Raw genomic sequence first — 20766 nt, 5'->3', positions numbered from 1 at the left:
GGCTGACAGAGCCCCAGCTCTATTGAGCCTTCTATTCTTCTTAACGCTCAGCAGTGACGACTCCATGAGCTTCTTTAATGATAAAATTATAATTATTAGAGACTAAATTAATCACCTCCTGCCCTCAACCGATACCGATTTATGTTCAACCACCGGAATCTTTAAAAAAGCACCTGAAAAAGCACACTTGATATATATTTAGACTGCTTTTCTCCCATCGACCTTAACTAACTTCAACAATTTCTTCGTCTATGCCGGTGGTACTCATTGCGCGGCTAGCGAGCCTCCTGCGGCTCGCCAAGCTTTAATTGGTGGCTCACATAGCAGTGGGCTAAATAAAGAGATGATAGATATGATTATGCAGTCAATACAGATATTTCATAAAAACACTAAAAAAAAAAGCAGGGCTATTACATATAACACATTAAAACACAGTGTCTACTCAATTAGCCTACAAATAATAATAAAGATAATTGATAAAAGATGTAAATATAGACTGGAAACAAGATATTTAAACTTGCTCAGCCGGAACACTGACTCACTGCGGAGTTGCCAGTTTTGGCGGTCTATCAGCACTACAATGGTGAATGTACTCTTTGACGGGTAGATACATGGTGGGCTAGTATAGAAATAAATAAACTTAAGCTCATTAAAAATATGTTAACATAAGCATGCTTATGAATATGGACATTTGCTAAAAAATCATTTATATTGCTAAATTCGAACATTTAAATTGGAGGATACTACGACCAGCCTGGCACGTCATACCTGCATTAGCTTGGCTCCGGTCGACTCGTTTCACCATTACATGCTAGTTAGCGCGTGTTTCTACTACAGACGTAACATTGAACGATTTCTTATAAAAAAATAGTTGGATCTCCCTGTACTTTGCTCCATTCAGCTTTCCATTGACCCTGACTAGTCTCCCAGTCCCTGCCACTGAAAAAGAAAAACACAGCATGATGCTGCCACCACCATGCTTCACCTTTGGGATGGTATTGCACAGGTGATGAGCAGTGCATGGTTTCCTTCAGATGTGACGTTTAGAATTGAGGCCAAACAGTTCAATCTTAGTTTGATCAGACCAGAGAATCTTATTTCTCAGAGCCTGAGTCTTCCAAGCGGCTTTCATGTGTTCTACACTGAGCAGTGGATTCCATCTGGCCACTCTGCCATACAGCCCAGATCCATGGAGCGCTGTAGTGATGGTTGTCCTTCTGGAAGGTTCTCCCATCTCCACAGAGGATCTCTGGAGCTCGGTCAGAGTGACCATCGGGTTCTTGGTTACCTCTCTTACCAAGGCCCTTCTCCCCGATTGCTCAGTTTGGACAGGAAGCCAGTTCTAGAAAGAGTCTTAGTTGTTACAAACTTCTTCCATGTCAGAATGATGGAGGCCACGGTGTTCTTGGGAACCTTTGATGCAGCAGAAATTGTTTTGTAGCTTTCCCCAGCTCTGTGCCTCGACACAATCCTGTCTCTGAGCTCCACAGGCTTCCTTTGACCTCCTGGTGGAAAAAGTGAAGGGGTAGGAATACTTTCCGGATGCACTGTATGCTTCCTTTGGGCAATATTATAAGGAACCACTCTATTTCACTTTCATTGTTATGCGGATGATACCCAATTATATCTATCAATTAAACCAGATGAAACCAATCAATTAGCTAAACTTCAAGCATACAGTACTACTGTAAGGAATCTCGGCGTCATCTTTGATCAGGATATGTCCTTCAACCTCCACATAAAACAATTTCATCTACGCAACATTGCCAAAATAAGACACATCCTGTCTCAAAATGATGCAGAAAAATTAGTCCATAACTCATTGTTATCAGGTTGTCCCAAAAAGTCCCTTAAGACTCTTCAGTTGATCCAAAATGCAGCGTCACGTGTATTGACAAGAACAAGGAAACGGGATCATATTACTCCTGTATTAGCTGCTCTGCACTGGCTCCCGATAAAATACAGAATAGGATTCAAAATCCTTCTCCTGACCTACAAAGCAATTAACGGTCAGGCTCCAGCATATCTTAAAGATCTCATAGTACCTTATAAACCAACTAGAGCATTGTGCTCCCAGACTGCAGAGTTATTTGTGGTTCCTAGAGTCTCTAAGAGTACAATGGGAGCCAGAGCCTTCAGCTATCAAGCTCCTCTCCAGTGGAACCAGCTTCCAGTTTGTGTTCGGGAGGCAGACACACTCTCCACATTTAAGAGCAGGTTAAAGACTTTCCTTATTGATAAAGCTTATAGTTAGGGCTGGCTCAGGCTTGCCTTGAACCAAGCCCCTAGATATGCTGCTATAGGCTTAGACTGCCGGGGGACTTACACCTCTCTCCTCCTCCTTTCCCATCTCTCTCTTCTCCTCTCCCTCTCTATCTGTATGCATTCATGTCCCTTAACTGTATGTTACTAACTCAGCATCCAGTGCATCATCCCCGGAGTTTCTGTGTCTCACATCTGGCAGGTTGTTACTGTTAAAAGTTATGTCTGAATCATGAATCGAGCCACCGGGAAGCTTTTTTGACATCATCCGGGATCCATCTTTTTCATATACGATCAGATCATAATTTCTGTCACATTGTCTATGTTGTATTTTTAGTAGTTGTTTATTCTCAACAACATCTATTGTGATTTCTTTTGGGGAGTTTTTCCTTGTGCGGTGAGAGGGTCTGAGAACAAATGATGTTGTATGCTGTGCAGTCTGTAAAGCCCACTGAGACTAATGTTTAATTTGTGATTTTGTGATATATAGATACATTTGATTAGATTTGTTATTTGAAATATTGAAAAGCAAATTCTATGTAACTAATCTACATATCAGTAGAGCAGAGTCAAATGTTTAATCTGAGAAAAAACAACCAAATATGGAAAGAAAGGTGGGACAGAGAGGGGAAAGGGGGGTATCTGTATCTATATCTATATAAGCTACGAGGGTAGGTAGTGGGCACAGGAGAGAGGAAACTGTGTTGACAAGGTTAAGGTTGGGGCACTGTGAATTAAACAAAACAATAATAGGAAATGATAGGGAAACACCGGAGGGCTTGTGTGAGGAATGTCAGGAACAAGTAGTAGTTGTAGGGGTACGGGATATAGAGACATGATGAGGAATGATCTTAGGGAATCAAGGGTGCATGAATTCACATTAAAAGGATAACTGAGCATGGGTGAGAGCACAGATCATTTTTTAAAAATGTTTAAAGGATTTATATTGATTCTCACTCCAGAGCAGAAGGTGGCGGTAAGGCACCAATTAGCTGGATGCCAACTGCTGTAAAACAAGAAGAAAAGAAGAAGAAAAATCGAATCACAGTTAACTATGATTGGCTGAGATGTGACCAATAGGAACATCATATTATATTGAGGAGGAGCCACTGTGTTGTCAGAGCTGTCAAACAGGGCTGTCACCTTGCTGAGGAGGGAAAGTTTGAATTGTATGTTGCTATGCTGTTTCTTTTTTAACTTGTTTTGGCCTTATTTTCTGATTGACTTAAGGACATTGATTTTGGATTTGTAGGCATCAGGACTCATTGCAGTAGGATTGGGCATTGTGGGGAAGAGTTGGTAGGTAGGGGTAGCCAAAAACTGAAGTTGACATTTTCCTACTGAATAACAACAAGAGAAAGAAATTGGTTGTCAAGAAAGTTAAGATCCATTTGCAACAAAAATGGAGGTCATATCTACAAATGTATACATATGGGTCAAAGGATCCAGATAGTGGGAAAGTAGCTAACCAATTCTGACATATTATTTTTTTATTTTAACTATGCACAGCAGATTGTCATATGACAATGAAGCCTTTGAAGCTTTGATAAACTTGTCATTAGGTTGAGGCTTGGGCATTGTGGGCTTATGAGTAGGTTGGCTTTGATTGGGAAACACCCATGGACGTATATAGACAGAACACCCCGATGGCAATCGTGAGTGTGGAGACTAAATACTAATTGAGACAGTAAGACATGTCTCATCCAGTGCAAGAATTACTCTCCTCAAAGGAGGAAGCTGTTCAGAGACCTGGAGCAACTGGAGTAACTGTTTTTACTCTGCACAAATGAATTAATCTGGATAACTGCACTAAAATTTAGAAATAAATGGAATATCTGCACAGTGTTGGACCGTTTAAAGCAGGGGTGTCCAAACTACGGCCGCGGGCCAACTGCGGCCAACTGCGGCCGCAACTTGCTGCAGGCCAATTAAAAATGGGCCTGCAGCAAATTCCAAAAGTATAATGGAATATGGCCCAGATAGAAACTTGTGCTTGAATGTTTTGTACATCTTAGTTCTAACACAGAAACACAGTTTTGACTTGTCAGCTAACTTAAAACATCAAGTGTCAGATAAAGCTTGTGCTTTAGATTTTTACTGATTGCATGTGATGAGAGCACAGATGTGACAGACACCAGCTGTTCATTGTTTTTAAGAGGAGTTGACGATAACTTTTGCGTTACGGAAGAGCTGCTTGGTCTTACGAGTCTAAAGGGAACAACATAATTCGAGCACAAAGACTTTACCACAGAGAATTTCAAGCTTTCCTGTCTGATGTCGATGCTGAATACGGGGACGCACTCCACCGTTCTGATGTGCGCTGGCTGAGTCGCGGCTCCGTGCTGCAGCGGTTTCATTCCCTGAGATCAGAAACCGACCTGTTTTTGAAAGAGAAGAACCGACCTCTTCATGAGCTGAGAGACCCTCCATGTTGGGCGGACCTGTTTAGTTGATCTTACTGGTCATCTCAACACTGAACAAGAGCCTACTGCGCACATGAAAGCATTCTGTGTGAAGCTCCGTCTCTTTGAGACACTACTAGCAACTTCAATGTTGCGCACTTTTCCACGCTGTCCGAAATCAAATGTACTTTTCCAAAGGCCAACCTTTCTGATAACAAGGGGAAATATGTGATCACGTCTCTCATCACAGAATTCAGTCAGCACTTCCAAGAGTTTTCTATCGTTGAGAAAGAAATCGAGCTGATTAATGCAGAAGAAGTTTAAGAGAGTCTGCAACTATATAAACTTATATAATAATAATAATTATATACGATAATTCCCTGAAGAATCAACATCAGCTTCTCTCCCTCCCCGAGTTCTACCGGAGCTTGGAAAAGTTTCCTCTGATGAGATGTCACGCACAAATAATGATGAGTCTGTTCGGCTCATATATGTGAGCAAACATTTTCTGTTTACTCAAAATGACCGACAACATCATTTGCCTTTTTAGGGAATATACCTTAAAAGTATGAGTGGCCCAGCCCTCCGTATATTTTTCTGTATGTGGCCCTCAGTGACACCCTGGGTTTAAAGAAATAATCATTTAACAAACAGTGACGTTAGAGGGCAGAGATACGCCATTGCAGCGTCTAGTCTGCCGAATCCAAAGAAGAAGAAGAAGCTGCTGCTGACCAATAGGCAGCTGACAGGATAGTGTGGACGGCAGCAGAGCGAGCTGTGTAGCAGAATGTTTAGAAAACTTTTCATATCTTTGTTCCTCCTCACTATTTTCTACCATGACCCTGCTGACGCACAGAAGAAAAAAGAGGTAACATGCATTCAATAACATAAAGCGAAGAAAGTTCATACACTTTGGTGATTTTTGTGCGACGTTTCAAAAGTTATCTATCGTCCGTGCCAATCTTAGAAGCTAAGCTAACAGCAACCAGCAATGAGCTAACGTTAACGTGTAGTTTTGAATGGCACTAAGTAAATAACTAATAACTATGTAGCACATTGCATTGATTTACTCTTCATTCATAGACACTGATCTATAGTAACGTTAGTGGTTGTAAACATGGTGTTGGCTATAATTAACGCACAAGTCATGCATCCAGGAAGTGGACCTACTTCCACTTGTTTTCAGGACACATTCCGTCAGCGTTAGCCATCTAAACACAGCAAAGCGCTGCTACAGGTAGTACGAGCTTTAGTAAACACTTGCTTTCATGAAATTTCACTCTGCTAACCTTTTTATTTTTCTCAATAAACTATGCAACAATTTTGAAATCAAACCATCGCTGTATTTATTGCTTAAGTTGAGTAACTAAAAGTCAGATTGATAAAATATAGTTATCCACTGTGGAATATAACTATAGGAATAGCCTCTAAATTATACTGCCATTCCAACACGCACATTACATTATGAGGCTTTGTTTTAGAGGTGAATGGTTGTGGAAAGCTGTCAGGGAGTGAAATGTTGTCAGGCCAGTCTGTCTTACAGAAATTATTCTTACTTAACAAATCGTGAGGATCATCACATGATTCAGACATACTAACTAGTCTACCAAACGTTTATTTTACTATAACAAACACATTTACAACAGCTGGAACACTTCTCTCTCATTGGTACTCGTTAATAAGGATGTTTTGTTGAAAAGATAATCAGGCCTGACATTATTTTATACACAAGTTGCCAGACATGATTATCACTGACTCTACTCGTGTCCTTTAATAACTTTTTTTTAAGCTAATGCCATCAGGAATAGATTTTCAACGTCCTGAATGTAAAACAAATAGACGTTTTAATGAACATCTGAGGTAAAGACATCAAGAGTTCTTAATTGTCATATGCAGTGTGACAATTAACTGGCTCTTAGACCGGGACACAAATGGGAGACGCATGTTCTAGATGTGTAGCCAAGATTAATAAATGCATTTACACTGATAGAATCTCTTTTTATTTATTTATCTAAATCATATATAGATATATAGATAGATAGAACATCTTGATCAGCTGTGGATTGTTGTGATTTTATGTTTCATACATATTCATATTTGCAAACCAGCTTGCCTCCAAATGCTACCTGAAGGATGAATTAGCTGTTTCAAATTGAATTAAATGTAATAGTTTATATTTTACATAACATTTCTTTATCTCATATCTCAGTTTGTATTGTTTCTGTCTTGGATGTATTGTGCAGGCATTAAGTAGTATCAGGATGGCTCTTAGCTTTGCTCTTCAGTGCTCCTGTTGTTTTGTCTAACACTAGCAGGTGTCATTGTGTCTGTGTCCTGTGTAGACTCTGCTGTCAGAGAAGGTGACTCAGATGATGGAGTGGTCTTCCAAGCGTTCAGTGATCAGGATGAATGGAGATAAGTTCCGTCGCTTTGTTAAGGCTCCTCCCAGAAACTATTCGGTGGTCATCATGTTTACGGCACTGCAGCCACAGAGACAATGTGGGGTCTGCAGGTAAGACGTAGGAGCAATGGGAAGAGGCACTGATGTTATTTTGATTGTTATCTGTGAATTGAAATGCATCTTTTCATTTCAGACAAGCTGATGAGGAGTTCCAGGTGCTGGCTAACTCTTGGCGTTATTCCTCTGCCTTTACAAACAAAGTCTTCTTTGCGTGTGTTGACTTTGATGAAGGATCCGACGTCTTTCAGATGGTGAGACAACTTCTTGTTATCCAAGACTGGATATCTTACAGTCTACCATCCATTTAATATCACTGAAAAAGTGTGTCAGTGAGAGCTGAGAGACTGTAATTTTGCTGATCAGCATACTGTCAGCATTAGAAGAGGAGCTAATTGAGCTACTGACGTGTTTATTTGGACTGAAAAACTACAGACATGGCACATGGTTTAAGACCAAGTGGTAACCTCCTTCAGGTGAGCAGTGAAGCCTATGCCTAAGTGCCAAATGGCCACTTGAGGCTCTAAAAGGGAGCAATCTCCATAGACCCCCATGTTAAGATGCCCAACTTTACAGCAGAACATAAACATGTTTCCAGCCTGGTATAAATTGTTTTGTTTATATAGCTAACTTCCCTTTTCATAACTGTACGTGGGGGGAATTTTTATACTACTCATCCGTTTTAATGTGCTTTAAGTTACGCATTATTAGGGGAGTGGCGGCTTTGAGTGATAGGTGGAGGCGTCTCAGACCGCTAGCTGTCTGCTCTGCTGTGTGACTCGGGCCAGTCTCAACTCCACAAACGATGCTCACGTTTGGATGAACCAGGAGTTAGACAGGCTCTTCAGGAACATACGGGGGATGTCACAGAGACTTGGTCCATAGAAGTTTTATCTTTTAAGTTGTGTATAAGACCCATACAAGTGATTTTGTATGTTTTGGCCTATTTACTACAAATCATGTCACTGCCGAGGTGCCCTTAAGCAAGGCACCTAACCCCAACTACTCCCCCTAGAGATTACTAAAGTAATGCCTCTTCTTCTTATGGAACCTCACTGCTACACATATTGAATGTTTTGACCGTATTTGTGCGTTTGTGTTGCAGCTTAGTATGAATTCTGCGCCGACCTTTCTCCACTTCCCATCCAAAGGGAAACCTCGCAAGTCTGACACCTATGAGCTGCAGGTCAGAGGCTTTGCAGCTGAGCAGCTGGCCAGGTGGGTGGCAGACAGGACTGATGTGCAGGTAATAGCAAAATATATTATTATGTGATTCATCGTTGTGTTTATGTTGAAATATACCAACACACTTCCACTCTGAATTAAACAATTGCACTCACAACAATAGGATGATGGAGCCTCTGGTGACTATAGTCGTGTTTGTTTTTCAGATCCGTGTCATTCGTCCGCCCAACTACGCCGGGCCGCTCCTGCTGGGCTTCCTCTTGGCTGTGATTGGAGGACTGGCATATCTGCGAAGACACAATTTGGAGTTTCTCTTTAACAAGAATGTCTGGGCCTTCTCTGCACTGGTAACCACCACCACACGTAGATGAAAACATGGTGGTTATACTCCATCAAGCCTCCCAGCTGAATGTGTCCCAGCTTGTTGGATCATCTTGCTTCTCCCATCCATCTTTTCATCATGTACAAAAAGCGATTTATTAGACTTCATGTTGTGCCAACTGTTCTTTCCAGTTCCTTTTATATTCTCACATTACACAGTACTGTATATTATTCACAACATTATCACATGTTGGTTATTTTTATTCATGTCTAAATATGAATCAAATTGTCAAACTTGGCACAAGGTAACTAGAAACTCCAGGTATACATGAGCGTCACCACCATGACTGTAAGAACTGTCACTGAGCTTTAAAATAGAAGGTATGTTTTAATTGTTTTAGGACAAAGATAAAATTGGACAGCTCTGCGCTGCTGAACATTCTACATATGATTGGATTTGAATAGAGGAGACATTGCTATATTACATTGTATATAAAATGTCAGCACTCTTTCCTAAACATTTATTCCCGTAATTTGAACTGTATTGCTGTCAGAAAGATGGATTGTTTAAAGCCGTGTTCTTCTGTGTATTTCAGTGCTTTGTCCTGATCATGACTTCAGGCCAGATGTGGAACCACATCAGAGGACCTCCTTACGCACACAAGAACCCCAGCACCGGGCAAGTTGTAAGACAGAACCTCACTCTTTACAACACATCCTCATTCACAATCTAATATGTGAACTAACCATCAGAATAGTATTTAACTGTCTGTGTCGTTTCAGAGTTACATCCACGGCAGCAGTCAGGCCCAGTTTGTGGCTGAGACGCACATCGTCCTCCTCTTCAGTATCCTTCAGCTGTATGCATACTCACACTTTGAGAGTCGGCACACACCGAATACTTAGCACCTAACCAACCATTCCTATCTGTAATAACTCTTCTGAGTGCACAGACACAAAACTAATCGTTACTAATCAGATACAGAACGACAGCTTTGATCCTGTGGCATCTCACTCCTCTTTGTTATTTGATGTCTAAACCTTGACCTTACTGTCAGATGCTGCTGTAACCATGGGAATGGTGCTGCTGCATGAGGCCGCTACCTCTGACATAGACATTGGAAAGAGAAAGAGTATGTGTCTCGCATATCCGTTTTTTTTGCCTGTCAAATTTACTTACTTGTGCCGTGTGGTGGTTTTACGTCACACGCAGACACACGCAGACACACACACACACACACACACACACACACACACACACACACACACACACACACACACACACACACACACACACACACACACGGGTCAACTATCTGAGCACAGCTCAGAAAGGAAAGTGTGTCGGGGTAAACATTAGTGTGGAGTCAGGTTGAAGAAGCCTGATATAAGCTTTGACATACATTGTAATTGTGTTGTGAGGATCTCTCTCCGGCTAGTGTGTTGTGTGTAGTCTGGGACGACGGTATTGTTGGTACTTCAAAATGTGAACCTGTCCTTTAACTACACAATAAGCCCTGTTGTTAGGGAGCTGTACAGACTAAAGGCTTCTCTTCCTTTCTTATGTGGGAACAGAGAAAAACATCCCCTGTGATAACCTAAAACAGACGAATGAATAGCTTTACTTAACAGGTCTACAGTACTTTCAAATGACCTGTCAATCAGTATAACCATCCATCCCAACTGTAGACCTCAGTGTGGATGTTCAGGGCACGACCTTGTCAATCCTCCAATAATCAGTATAAACTCGTGTGGCATTGTTCAACCACATAACTACGACTCCAAAGGTTCCAAAGATACTAGATTTGGTAGAAATGTTCCATTTGATTTGTATGTCTTGATTTTGAATATTTCAGCCAGTGAATGCATCAAATAGCCTAAATGAAGTGTAATAATGTACACATATAATTGATGTGGCTCATTTTGATAAATCTAGCCATTAATGATGGAACATTTCACTTATTGGGAATTAAAGCTGTGAATGTTTGAGTTGTGTAGCGACTTCTGACCATATATCACTGATGTTGAAATGAAAAGTAGCTGATGATGACATTGCTGAATAAGAATGAACAACCACATAATCGTACTATATAGCAAAACTGACTGTGTGTGTGTGTCAGTTATGTGTGTAGCAGGTATTGGTCTGGTGATGCTGTTCTTCAGCTGGCTGTTGTCCATATTCAGGGCAAAGTACCATGGATACCCATACAGGTAGAGACGGAGACACATTTTGAACTGTTAATCTTGTGTCGTGCTTCCATTGGCCGAGGTAATGCCTTGTCCTCTGTTTCCTAAACTTCCTTTTGTCTGTGCGGCAGCTTCCTGATGACTTAGAGCTGACCATTGTCCTCCAACTTCACAGCAAGTATGAACAGGAAGTTCCCCAAAGTGCTGTCAACAAGCATGGTGCTCTCCATGGCCACGCCACATTTCTGTTTGCTAAGCCATGACTTGTCTTCTAATCTGTTGAGCCAAAAGTGTGTGCGAGTGTGTGTCAACACGCATACATACACACTGTGACTTTACAAAGACTCAGAAAGCAATTAATTTGCCAACCACAGAGCCATCACCACTATGCATTCTAAACTGTCTCGTGCCAAAAGCTGTTTTCTAGATTAGAATTTGGGAAGTTTCTTCTGTCCTACTGGAGACAAATCTCAGTCTGTATCTTTTAGTTTTTTTAACCGGCCATTGGAGCCGTTATTTCAGGCATCCAGGGTTTCTGGAAGTAAGTCATTTTGGTAACATCCTACACAGGTTTTCTGGAAAGAACATTGTGGTACTAAATGTTGAGGAAATTGTGACAATTCCACATGATAGTAAACATACTCAGTAGCCTCATTCATTCAAGTTTGTTTTAGAAAGAATCAACACATGTAAATAGTTCCCCTATAAGTAAACGCAATTGTTAATTGCATAGATCCATTTTAAGTCAAGTAAAAATGTCATTACAGGAAACTTTATTCTCCATATATGTTTAAATATATGCTTGCCTGTGATTTATACAACCATATGGAAAGCCAAATGTAGCATGGTTCATGATCAGCTGAGCTGTGCTGCTGTGCTCTGAATAAATGAGCCTCAAATATAAACATGGCAGATTTTCACTGGGTAACATCCTTGCAGAACCTGCAGCTTTGCCCCCTCTGCTGCTGTATAAGTCCTGTGCCTTACACTGCTGAGCCACTGGGGTGTGTGACATGTCTTATGGACTGAACAATGAAAGATGAGGATTGTGATTGATCGTCAAGTGATTTGTATAAATCTCAAGGCAGTCTGAACTGGAACCAGTTAAATTATTCATCACTAGTCCACTCAGTGTAGGGTGTAACAAGTTACAGGATTCAGATGAATGGCCACCACGAGGTGGATACACATGTGGGGAAAAAAATCACCTCTACTATATTTAAGTCATGTTCGGAATTATCAAGTCACTTGGAAAATAAATGCATGTGAATCACAATGAATTGTCAACTGTTAAAGTTCTGCAGTGAATTGTTTTGTTAAAAAGGAGTAGTAGCAGATGGCAAGTGAACTCTTCACTCTTCCTGCTGTTAAAATATGATTTGTGTCCCTTATTAAGAAGCAAGAATGGCCTTCACCCCAAAGAAATTTGAGATTTTGAATTGTGATGGAGACAAACTCATTCAGATACTTAATCAGAAGTATACATTTGTTTCTGTTGTGTAAAACTAAGTGATTTAAATGTTTGTGGTTGCTTTATGAGGTTGTACCAGGAGAGAATATTTGATCTGAGGTGATGACTTCTAATATTAAAGTGCCTTAACTTCCTCTGTGTTCATCTTTTCCTTTCATTTGTTGTCCAAGATGCACAAGGGATGCGTGGCTTTTGGCTAGACATAATATGTCATTTATTATCAATGGCATAAAATATATTTGCTATAAATATTTCAACATGACTGTGTTCCATGAATCTGATGCGTCCTCTCAATGTAGTGTTTTAGTCTGACTACTAGCACTGAGGTGATAGCCAAATGCCTGCTGTATGGTGAGTGTATGTGTGACATTCCTGTAGGTGTGTTATGAATATCCTGATGAAATGCTGCTTGACCAGTGCATCACCACCTGTGACGGGCTACTGGTTAACAAATGTCTTCACCTTTTATTTGGAGAATCTTAAAACGACACACATTTGGTTTGCAAAGGAAAATGGGATGTATCTCGTTGTGACCCCCGACCCCGCACCAATTATGCGCCTATACAATAGTATACTAATACAATATGAAAAAAAGTGTTATAAGCACTGCTTAGAAGAGTTTGATAAAAGAAAGGTGGTTGAATGCAACAATGGCACTGCAATCACAATGAGCCAAAACACTTTTCACTAGTTTCCATTCAAGAAAGATGCTCAACACTTATATTGTGCCGAAATCTCGCATAATTGTGGTCAATTTTAGCATTTACATAGCCTACCGTATATTAAACATGTTAATTGATAAAATAAAAAGGTTGTTTGAATGTTTGACCGGTGGTGGGCAGTAATATTCCTTAAAGCACTGCGTCACAATAAACAGACGAAGAAGACGTAACCCGGAAAAAATGACAAGATGGCGGAATGTGAAAACACCAACGATGCTTCAGCCGCAGAACCTTCTAAATTATGTGACCTATTAGACCGTGGGTGGAAGATTTTTGATGAGGTAGACAGTACAAACGAACCACTTGGCTCTAATAGTATCCAGGTCCGAGTTAAACGCGGTATCAGTATGTTGGAAGAAGCGTCTGGAATGGTGGCTCAGCTCGACCTGTTCAGCCGCAATGAAGAGCTCGAGGAGATCGCCACGGCAGACCTGAGATACCTGCTGCTGCCCGCTCTGCTAGGAGCTCTGACCATGAAGCAGACAGGCAGAGACAAACGACTAGAGATAGTCCAAACATCCCGGGCTTACTTTATGGACTTCTTGAAGAGAAGCAAAGAGTATAATCTTTCACAGTTTGAACTACCAAAGTTGACGAATGAAAACACAAGTGTTGTCGAAGCATCAGAAAATGGACACTCTACAGCCAAGGTAAAGGTGTGTGTGTGTGTGTGTGTGTGTGTGTGTGTGTGTGTGTGTGTGTGTGTGTGTGTTTGTGTGTTGTGTTGTGTTGTTGTTATTATACGAGCTAACTTTGCTGTTACTCACCTTAATGGCCTGTCACTGCCTTCATATTAAAACTATTTTATTGTGAAGGACATGCAGGAAATGTTCAACTCATCAACATAAGCTTTACATACAAACACTAGCTGATTATGAGAAGAGCAGAACAGAAAGTAATGATTTCCTGGCAGGACAATGGTTTGAGTGACAGAATGACTGCTGGAAGTGTACAGGACGTCCTGCAGAAACTCGTAATTTGTAATTGGCCAAGCAACAATCAATAGCGACTTTTAATTCACTTGACCCAGGTTTATTTTTAAATGGCAGCCAAATGTGATCGAGCCGAGCAGAACCATGCAGTGGAAATGAGGCATAGGAGTATAGTTTCAAAATGAATCTGGTGAAATTGTGAAGTTTGTTTCTTGTTCCAGTCTGTCCCCTGCCAGTCAGACCTGGTTTCTATGGCAGCACAGAGACAAGCTAAGATCCAGCGGTACCGTCAGAGGAAGGAGCTGGAAGCCAGACTGACAGATGTACGGAGAGCTGTGGACAGTGGAAAGGCCGACGATGAAGTCAGCAGAGATTTTTACCTTCTGAATGTTCAGAGATGGGTCACTGTGTGCCTGGAGGAAATAGAGAGCATTGACCAGGAGGCGGAGATACTGAAGAAGATGGATGGTCTGAAGCAGGGTGCTGCCAAGCAGCCAGCTCACCCAGCCAGGCCTCCCATGAAACCTTTCATTCTCACCAAGGACGCTGTACAGGTGAGACTGACTCATTGACCAAACTAACAAGAAGAGCTGCAATGGCAGAAGTAGCATAATGCTGAGTTAGACCCCATAAATTGGCCAGTGCCATATGTGTTAACTGATATAGGCTTGATGTTCATATGAATCAGTGTGCATGCCGGCCGATATGCAACAAGAATTTGCTTTACAGAAATGCCAAACTTGGTTTAAAGTCATTTGGAAACGGTGTAACCGTTACATTAGTGTCCTCAAGCAGAGAGGCACCTGAATCAGCTGCATGCTGCTGGAAGATGGGCAGAGATCCCTGTTACACCTCTACATAGTTGGCCACCATAGAGCACTGACAAGTAAATGTTTTCACCACTCAGTATTAAATAGTCAAACTAAGGCAAGAACAGATCTGCACTGTATATTAGAATCTCCCAGCAATTAAATGAGTGTACACTACTCCACTGTGAAGGCACTGTTTTGACTTAAACTTATGTTTAGATTTAAATGTAAACCTAATTTATATTAATCTAGCCAACATTGCTTGACTAGATTAACTAGTTCAAATGAGTTATTAGCTACCTGTCCAACATAGATAGTAGCAACATTGTCTACAGTCCAAATAGTGTCCCAAAGATCATTCAGGTTCTAAACCAAGAGCAAAGCAGCCGATGGGTAGTTCAGAGGCAACACACAGATTCAGGCTGACACGCCTTTTAGAAAGCTTGACATCTCTGTTGCTATTGACGTAAAAGAAGAGTCACTGACAATCAGCAATGTTAATTTTGCTCAAAGAGCAACTAACTTGTCACTTGGTGCACATTAAAAGAATGGCAGAACTGATAGTGTAGAGTAAAACAAGTGATAGGAACTCCTCAGCATCACAGTTGAACACCAATGAAAGGTGAAGCAGGCAAGGTGGTGAACAGGTGAGGGCAGAGAGCACTACAGCAGGACCTCTGTGGGTAGGAGTTCATTAAAACGGTACCAATCAGTAGTATTTGTTGTAGTTTCCTTAACATGCTGTGCAACAGTGTGTGATAGAATGTGTTTTCATTCACAGGCAAAAGTGTTCGGTGCTGGTTACCCCAGCCTCGCCACCATGACGGTAGATGACTGGTATGATCAGCACAGGAAAAAGGGAGCTCTGCCTGACCAGGGGATACCCAGTAGGGTCGATGGGGAGGAGGACACTGATGCCAAGGAGAGGGAAGAAGAAGATAAAGAGAAAAAGGCTGAAAATGATGATGAAGAGTCACTGCTGAAAGCCAGAAACTGGGATGACTGGAAAGAAACTCACCGCAGAGGTTATGGAAACCGCCACAACATGGGCTAATCGATCCATACAGTGTGTCCAAACAGACTTTGCTCTGCCTTCACTTCTGTTCTACTCAGTGTAGGAAGTGGACGTTCGTCACAATTTAGATTCTTAAGACTGTATGAGAAGGTCACCACAATACGACAGCTGATTTACTGATATTCCATATTCTGTTGACGCATTATATAATCCGTTGGATTCAACACTCCTCTGTGGTGTTATGTTTTACAGTGAGTCTTAATAAAAAATCTACAATTTGGTGGGATTGAATGGAGCCCAGCCATGATGCCAATGTTTCTGCTTAGAAGTGTGTTTTCCCCTAACACTTTAATTGGACAATAAAGAGACTGAACAAACTATGTATCAAGAAAATCAGTGTACAGAATTTGGTAAGAGTCTGTTTTTAGCTCAAATAGAAACACACACCTATATATCTCTTTGCTCACTAGCCACTAGTGGTAAAGTGTGGTTTTAAAAATGGGTGTTGTTAGCTAGCCAAATAACACTTGATTGGATACTATGTAACCGAGTCATCTAAATCTTTTTTCATTTATATATACAGAAAAGAAAATGAGTTTGAAAACAAATCTCAGTTACTGAAGATAAAGCCTAGATCTGCTTTTAATGAATAATTAGTACAGATTAATCTAAACTTTATTTTTCAATTTGCAAGAAAAAAGTTGTATTTAAACAATTGGACCATTAGTTTCCATCTACAGTTATGTGTTCGCATCAGGTTTGTGATCTCAGAAACATTCCTTTATTAAAGTAATGATCAGCAGTGACTCATTATGTATTTTAGTTCAGCTTGACTTCACAGCTGCCTCTGATGATGTAAGGGAGCTTATGTTTCCATCAGTAGTTTCAGATCTATTGAAAATACATCCTTATTAGGATTGTACACAGGTTAAACCTGGGACCACTATTTGTATTTGTACATGCGCCCACATCATCCATATGCAGATATTCTGTGGAGTTCACAAGAGCTCGGCCGCTGCTTCTACATGCGTTGCCGGTAGCTCGTGAACTTCACTACATTTTTGTTTTAACTGTTGTCTTTTCGTTGCATTTTGCCTTCTGTACTGGAGCCTGTATGCTGTATGACAGAGTTACACTCATCAACATCCGAGAAGGAAGCGTGGTGTTTAGATGAAGTGCAGCGGACCGTGAGACGATCGCCGCCCGCGGCATCTTCCGTCCACCCAGCCAGACCAAACACCACCGAGGGCAGAGTGACCCCCAGGAGGAGAGGGAGGAGAGCCGAGAGGGAAGCTAAGCTAACCAGCTAGGACCTAAGACTACTCCACTACCCAGCCTGCACCTGGCTGATGTCCGCTCGCAGGAACATAGTAGGACCGGGTGGCTCCATCGTGGCATCCCGGATCAAGCCGCTGCACTTAACGGGTGGACAGAAGCACAGAGCGCAGGACAGAAGGACAGAGCGCAGGACAGAAGGACGGAGTGCAGGACAGAAGGACAGAGCGCAGGACAGAGCGCAGGACAGAAGGACAGAGTGCAGGACAGAAGGACAGAGCGCAGGACAGAAGGACTTAGCACAGGACAGAGCGCATGACAGAAGGACAGAGCGCAGGACAGAAGGACAGAGCAGGATAGAAGGACAGCGCAGGACAGAAGGACAGAGAGCAGGATAGAAGGACAGCGCAGGACAGAAGGACAGAGCGCAGGACAGAGAGCAGGACAGAGTGCAGGACAGCGCAGGACAGAAGGAGAGAGTGCAGGACAGAGCGCAGGACAGAAGGACAGAGCGCAGGACAGAAGGACAGAGTGCAGGACAGAGCGCAGGATAAAGCGCAGGACAGAAGGACAGAATGCAGGACAGAGCGCAGGACAGAAGGACAGAGCAGGACAGAAGGACAGAGCGCAGGACAGAAGGACAGAGCGCAGGACAGAAGGAGAGAGCGCAGGACAGAGTGCAGGACAGAAGGACAGAGCGCAGGACAGAAGGACAGAGTGCAGGACAGAGCGCAGGACAGAAGGACAAAGTGCAGGACAGAGCGCAGGACAGAAGGAGAGAGTGCAGGACAGAGTGCAGGACAGAAGGACAGAGTGCAGGACAGAGTGCAGGACAGAATGCAGGACAGAAGGACAGAGTGCAGGACAGAGCGCAGGACAGAAGGAGAGAGTGCAGGGCAGAAGGACAGAGTGCAGGACAGAGCGCAGGGCAGAAGGACAGAGCGCAGGGCAGAAGGACAGCGCAGGGCAGAAGGACAGAAGGACAGCGCAGGGCAGAAGGACAGCGCAGGGCAGAAGGACAGAGTGCAGGATAGAGCGCAGGGCAGAAGGACAGAGCGCAGGACAGAAGGACAGAGTGCAGGACAGAGCGCAGGACAGAAGGACAAAGTGCAGGACAGAGCGCAGGACAGAAGGAGAGAGTGCAGGACAGAGTGCAGGACAGAAGGACAGAGTGCAGGACAGAGTGCAGGACAGAATGCAGGACAGAAGGACAGAGTGCAGGACAGAGCGCAGGACAGAAGGAGAGAGTGCAGGGCAGAAGGACAGAGTGCAGGACAGAGCGCAGGGCAGAAGGACAGAGCGCAGGGCAGAAGGACAGCGCAGGGCAGAAGGACAGAAGGACAGCGCAGGGCAGAAGGACAGCGCAGGGCAGAAGGACAGAGTGCAGGATAGAGCGCAGGGCAGAAGGACAGAGCGCAGGACAGAAGGACAGAGCGCAGGACAGAAGGAGAGAGTGCAGGACAGAGCGCAGGACAGAAGGAGAGAGTGCAGGACAGAGCGCAGGACAGAAGGACAGAGTGCAGGACAGAAGGACAGCGCATGACAGAAGGACAGAGCGCAGGACAGAAGGACAGAGAGCAGGATAGAAGGACAGCGCAGGACAGAAGGACAGAGTGCAGGACAGAGTGCAGGACAGAAGGAGAGAGTGCAGGACAGAGCGCAGGACAGAAGGACAGAGCGCAGGACAGAATGCAGGACAGAAGGACAGAGCGCAGGACAGAAGGACAGAGCACAGGACAGAGCGCAGGACAGAGCGCAGGACAGAGTGCAGGACAGCGCAGGACAGAAGGAGAGAGTGCAGGACAGAGCGCAGGACAGAAGGACAGAGTAGGATAGAAGGACAGAGCGCAGGACAGAAGGACAGAGCGCAGGACAGAAGGAGAGAGCGCAGGACAGAAGGAGAGAGCACAGGACAGAGTGCAGGACAGAAGGACAGAGCGCAGGACAGAAGGACAGAGCGCAGGACAGAAGGACAGAGCGCAGGACAGAGCGCAGGACAGAAGGAGAGAGTGCAGGACAGAGTGCAGGACAGAAGGACAGAGTGCAGGACAGAAGGACAGCGCAGGACAGAAGGACAGAGCGCAGGACAGAAGGAGAGAGCGCAGGACAGAAGGAGAGAGCGCAGGACAGAAGGACAGAGTGCAGGACAGAGTGCAGGACAGAAGGAGAGAGTGCAGGACAGAGCGCAGGACAGAAGGACAGAGCGCAGGACAGAATGCAGGACAGAAGGACAGAGCGCAGGACAGAAGGACAGAGCGCAGGACAGAAGGACAAAGCGCAGGACAGAGCGCAGGACAGAGTGCAGGACAGCGCAGGACAGAAGGAGAGAGTGCAGGACAGAGCGCAGGACAGAAGGACAGAGTGCAGGACAGAGCGCAGGACAGAAGGACAGAGCAGGATAGAAGGACAGAGCGCAGGACAGAAGGACAGAGCGCAGGACAGAAGGAGAGAGCACAGGACAGAAGGAGAGAGCACAGGACAGAGTGCAGGACAGAAGGACAGAGCGCAGGACAGAAGGACAGAGCGCAGGACAGAAGGACAGAGCGAAGGACAGAGTGCAGGACAGAGCGCAGGACAGAAGGAGAGAGTGCAGGACAGAGTGCAGGACAGAAGGACAGAGCAGGATAGAAGGACAGAGCGCAGGACAGAAGGAGAGAGTGCAGGACAGAAGGACAGAGCGCAGGGCAGAAGGACAGAGCACAGGGCAGAAGGACAGCGCAGGGCAGAAGGACAGAGTGCAGGATAGAGCGCAGGACAGAAGGACAGAGTGCAGGATAGAGCGCAGGGCAGAAGGACAGAGCGCAGGGCAGAAGGACAGCGCAGGGCAGAAGGACAGAGTGCAGGATAGAGCGCAGGACAGAAGGACAGAGTGCATGATAGAGCGCAGGGCAGAAGGACAGAGCGCAGGACAGAAGGACAGAGCGCAGGACAGAAGGAGGGAGTGCAGGACAGAGCGCAGGACAGAAGGACAGAGTGCAGGACAGAGCGCAGGACAGAAGGAGAGAGTGCAGGACAGAGCGCAGGACAGAAGGACAGAGTGCAGGACAGAAGGACAGCGCATGACAGAAGGACAGAGCGCAGGACAGAAGGACAGAGAGCAGGATAGAAGGACAGCGCAGGACAGAAGGACAGAGCGCAGGACAGAAGGAGAGAGCGCAGGACAGAAGGACAGAGTGCAGGACAGAGTGCAGGACAGAAGGAGAGAGTGCAGGACAGAGCGCAGGACAGAAGGACAGAGCGCAGGACAGAATGCAGGACAGAAGGACAGAGCGCAGGACAGAAGGACAGAGCACAGGACAGAGCGCAGGACAGAGCGCAGGACAGAGTGCAGGACAGCGCAGGACAGAAGGAGAGAGTGCAGGACAGAGCGCAGGACAGAAGGACAGAGTAGGATAGAAGGACAGAGCGCAGGACAGAAGGACAGAGCGCAGGACAGAAGGAGAGAGCGCAGGACAGAAGGAGAGAGCACAGGACAGAGTGCAGGACAGAAGGACAGAGCGCAGGACAGAAGGACAGAGCGCAGGACAGAAGGACAGAGCGCAGGACAGAGCGCAGGACAGAAGGAGAGAGTGCAGGACAGAGTGCAGGACAGAAGGACAGAGTGCAGGACAGAAGGACAGCGCAGGACAGAAGGACAGAGCGCAGGACAGAAGGAGAGAGCGCAGGACAGAAGGAGAGAGCGCAGGACAGAAGGACAGAGTGCAGGACAGAGTGCAGGACAGAAGGA

The 20766-nt window shown here is 44.3% G+C and overlaps 2 protein-coding genes across 3 annotated transcripts; both read left to right on the top strand.

Annotated features, from left to right (window-relative positions):
* Window positions 1-5340: 5340 nt before the first annotated feature.
* On the top strand, window positions 5341-12420 carry LOC115015103 (magnesium transporter protein 1). 2 transcript variants are annotated; one of them, XM_029442266.1, is made up of 10 exons: window positions 5341-5532; window positions 7007-7176; window positions 7259-7376; window positions 8228-8368; window positions 8514-8654; window positions 9225-9314; window positions 9412-9475; window positions 9687-9761; window positions 10749-10839; window positions 10947-12420. In XM_029442266.1, exons 1-10 carry the CDS (start codon window positions 5452-5454, stop codon window positions 10960-10962), a joined length of 987 nt encoding a protein of 328 aa, XP_029298126.1. In that variant the 5' UTR covers window positions 5341-5451; the 3' UTR covers window positions 10963-12420. The 2 variants fall into 2 exon arrangements, with proteins under 2 accessions (XP_029298126.1, XP_029298127.1); XM_029442267.1 differs by having other exon boundaries at window positions 5409-5532; window positions 6980-7176.
* A 728-nt stretch (window positions 12421-13148) lies between these two features.
* Window positions 13149-16170, top strand: igbp1 (immunoglobulin (CD79A) binding protein 1). Its single transcript, XM_029442429.1, has 3 exons — window positions 13149-13658; window positions 14162-14494; window positions 15531-16170. The coding sequence occupies exons 1-3, from the start codon at window positions 13197-13199 to the stop codon at window positions 15801-15803; spliced, it is 1068 nt and encodes a 355-aa protein (XP_029298289.1). The 5' UTR covers window positions 13149-13196; the 3' UTR covers window positions 15804-16170.
* The last annotated feature ends 4596 nt before the right edge of the window (window positions 16171-20766 follow it).

Source organism: Cottoperca gobio, chromosome 10, assembly GCF_900634415.1.
Source record: "Cottoperca gobio chromosome 10, fCotGob3.1, whole genome shotgun sequence".
NCBI classification, from domain to species: Eukaryota; Metazoa; Chordata; class Actinopteri; order Perciformes; family Bovichtidae; genus Cottoperca; species Cottoperca gobio.
The sequence above is the reverse complement of the archived record's forward strand: the minus strand, read 5'-3'. Positions and strand labels throughout refer to the sequence as shown.

Coding starts and splice junctions, on each gene's coding strand:
- LOC115015103 (XM_029442266.1), top strand. CDS start 5,452: ATGTTTAGAAAACTTTTCATATCTTTGTTCCTCCTCACTATTTTCTAC. Junction 7,177..7,258: donor AGACAATGTGGGGTCTGCAG/GTAAGACGTAGG, acceptor TTTTCATTTCAG/ACAAGCTGATGAGGAGTTCC. Junction 8,655..9,224: donor TCTGGGCCTTCTCTGCACTG/GTAACCACCACC, acceptor TGTGTATTTCAG/TGCTTTGTCCTGATCATGAC.
- igbp1 (XM_029442429.1), top strand. CDS start 13,197: ATGGCGGAATGTGAAAACACCAACGATGCTTCAGCCGCAGAACCTTCT. Junction 13,659..14,161: donor ATGGACACTCTACAGCCAAG/GTAAAGGTGTGT, acceptor TTCTTGTTCCAG/TCTGTCCCCTGCCAGTCAGA. Junction 14,495..15,530: donor TCACCAAGGACGCTGTACAG/GTGAGACTGACT, acceptor TTTCATTCACAG/GCAAAAGTGTTCGGTGCTGG.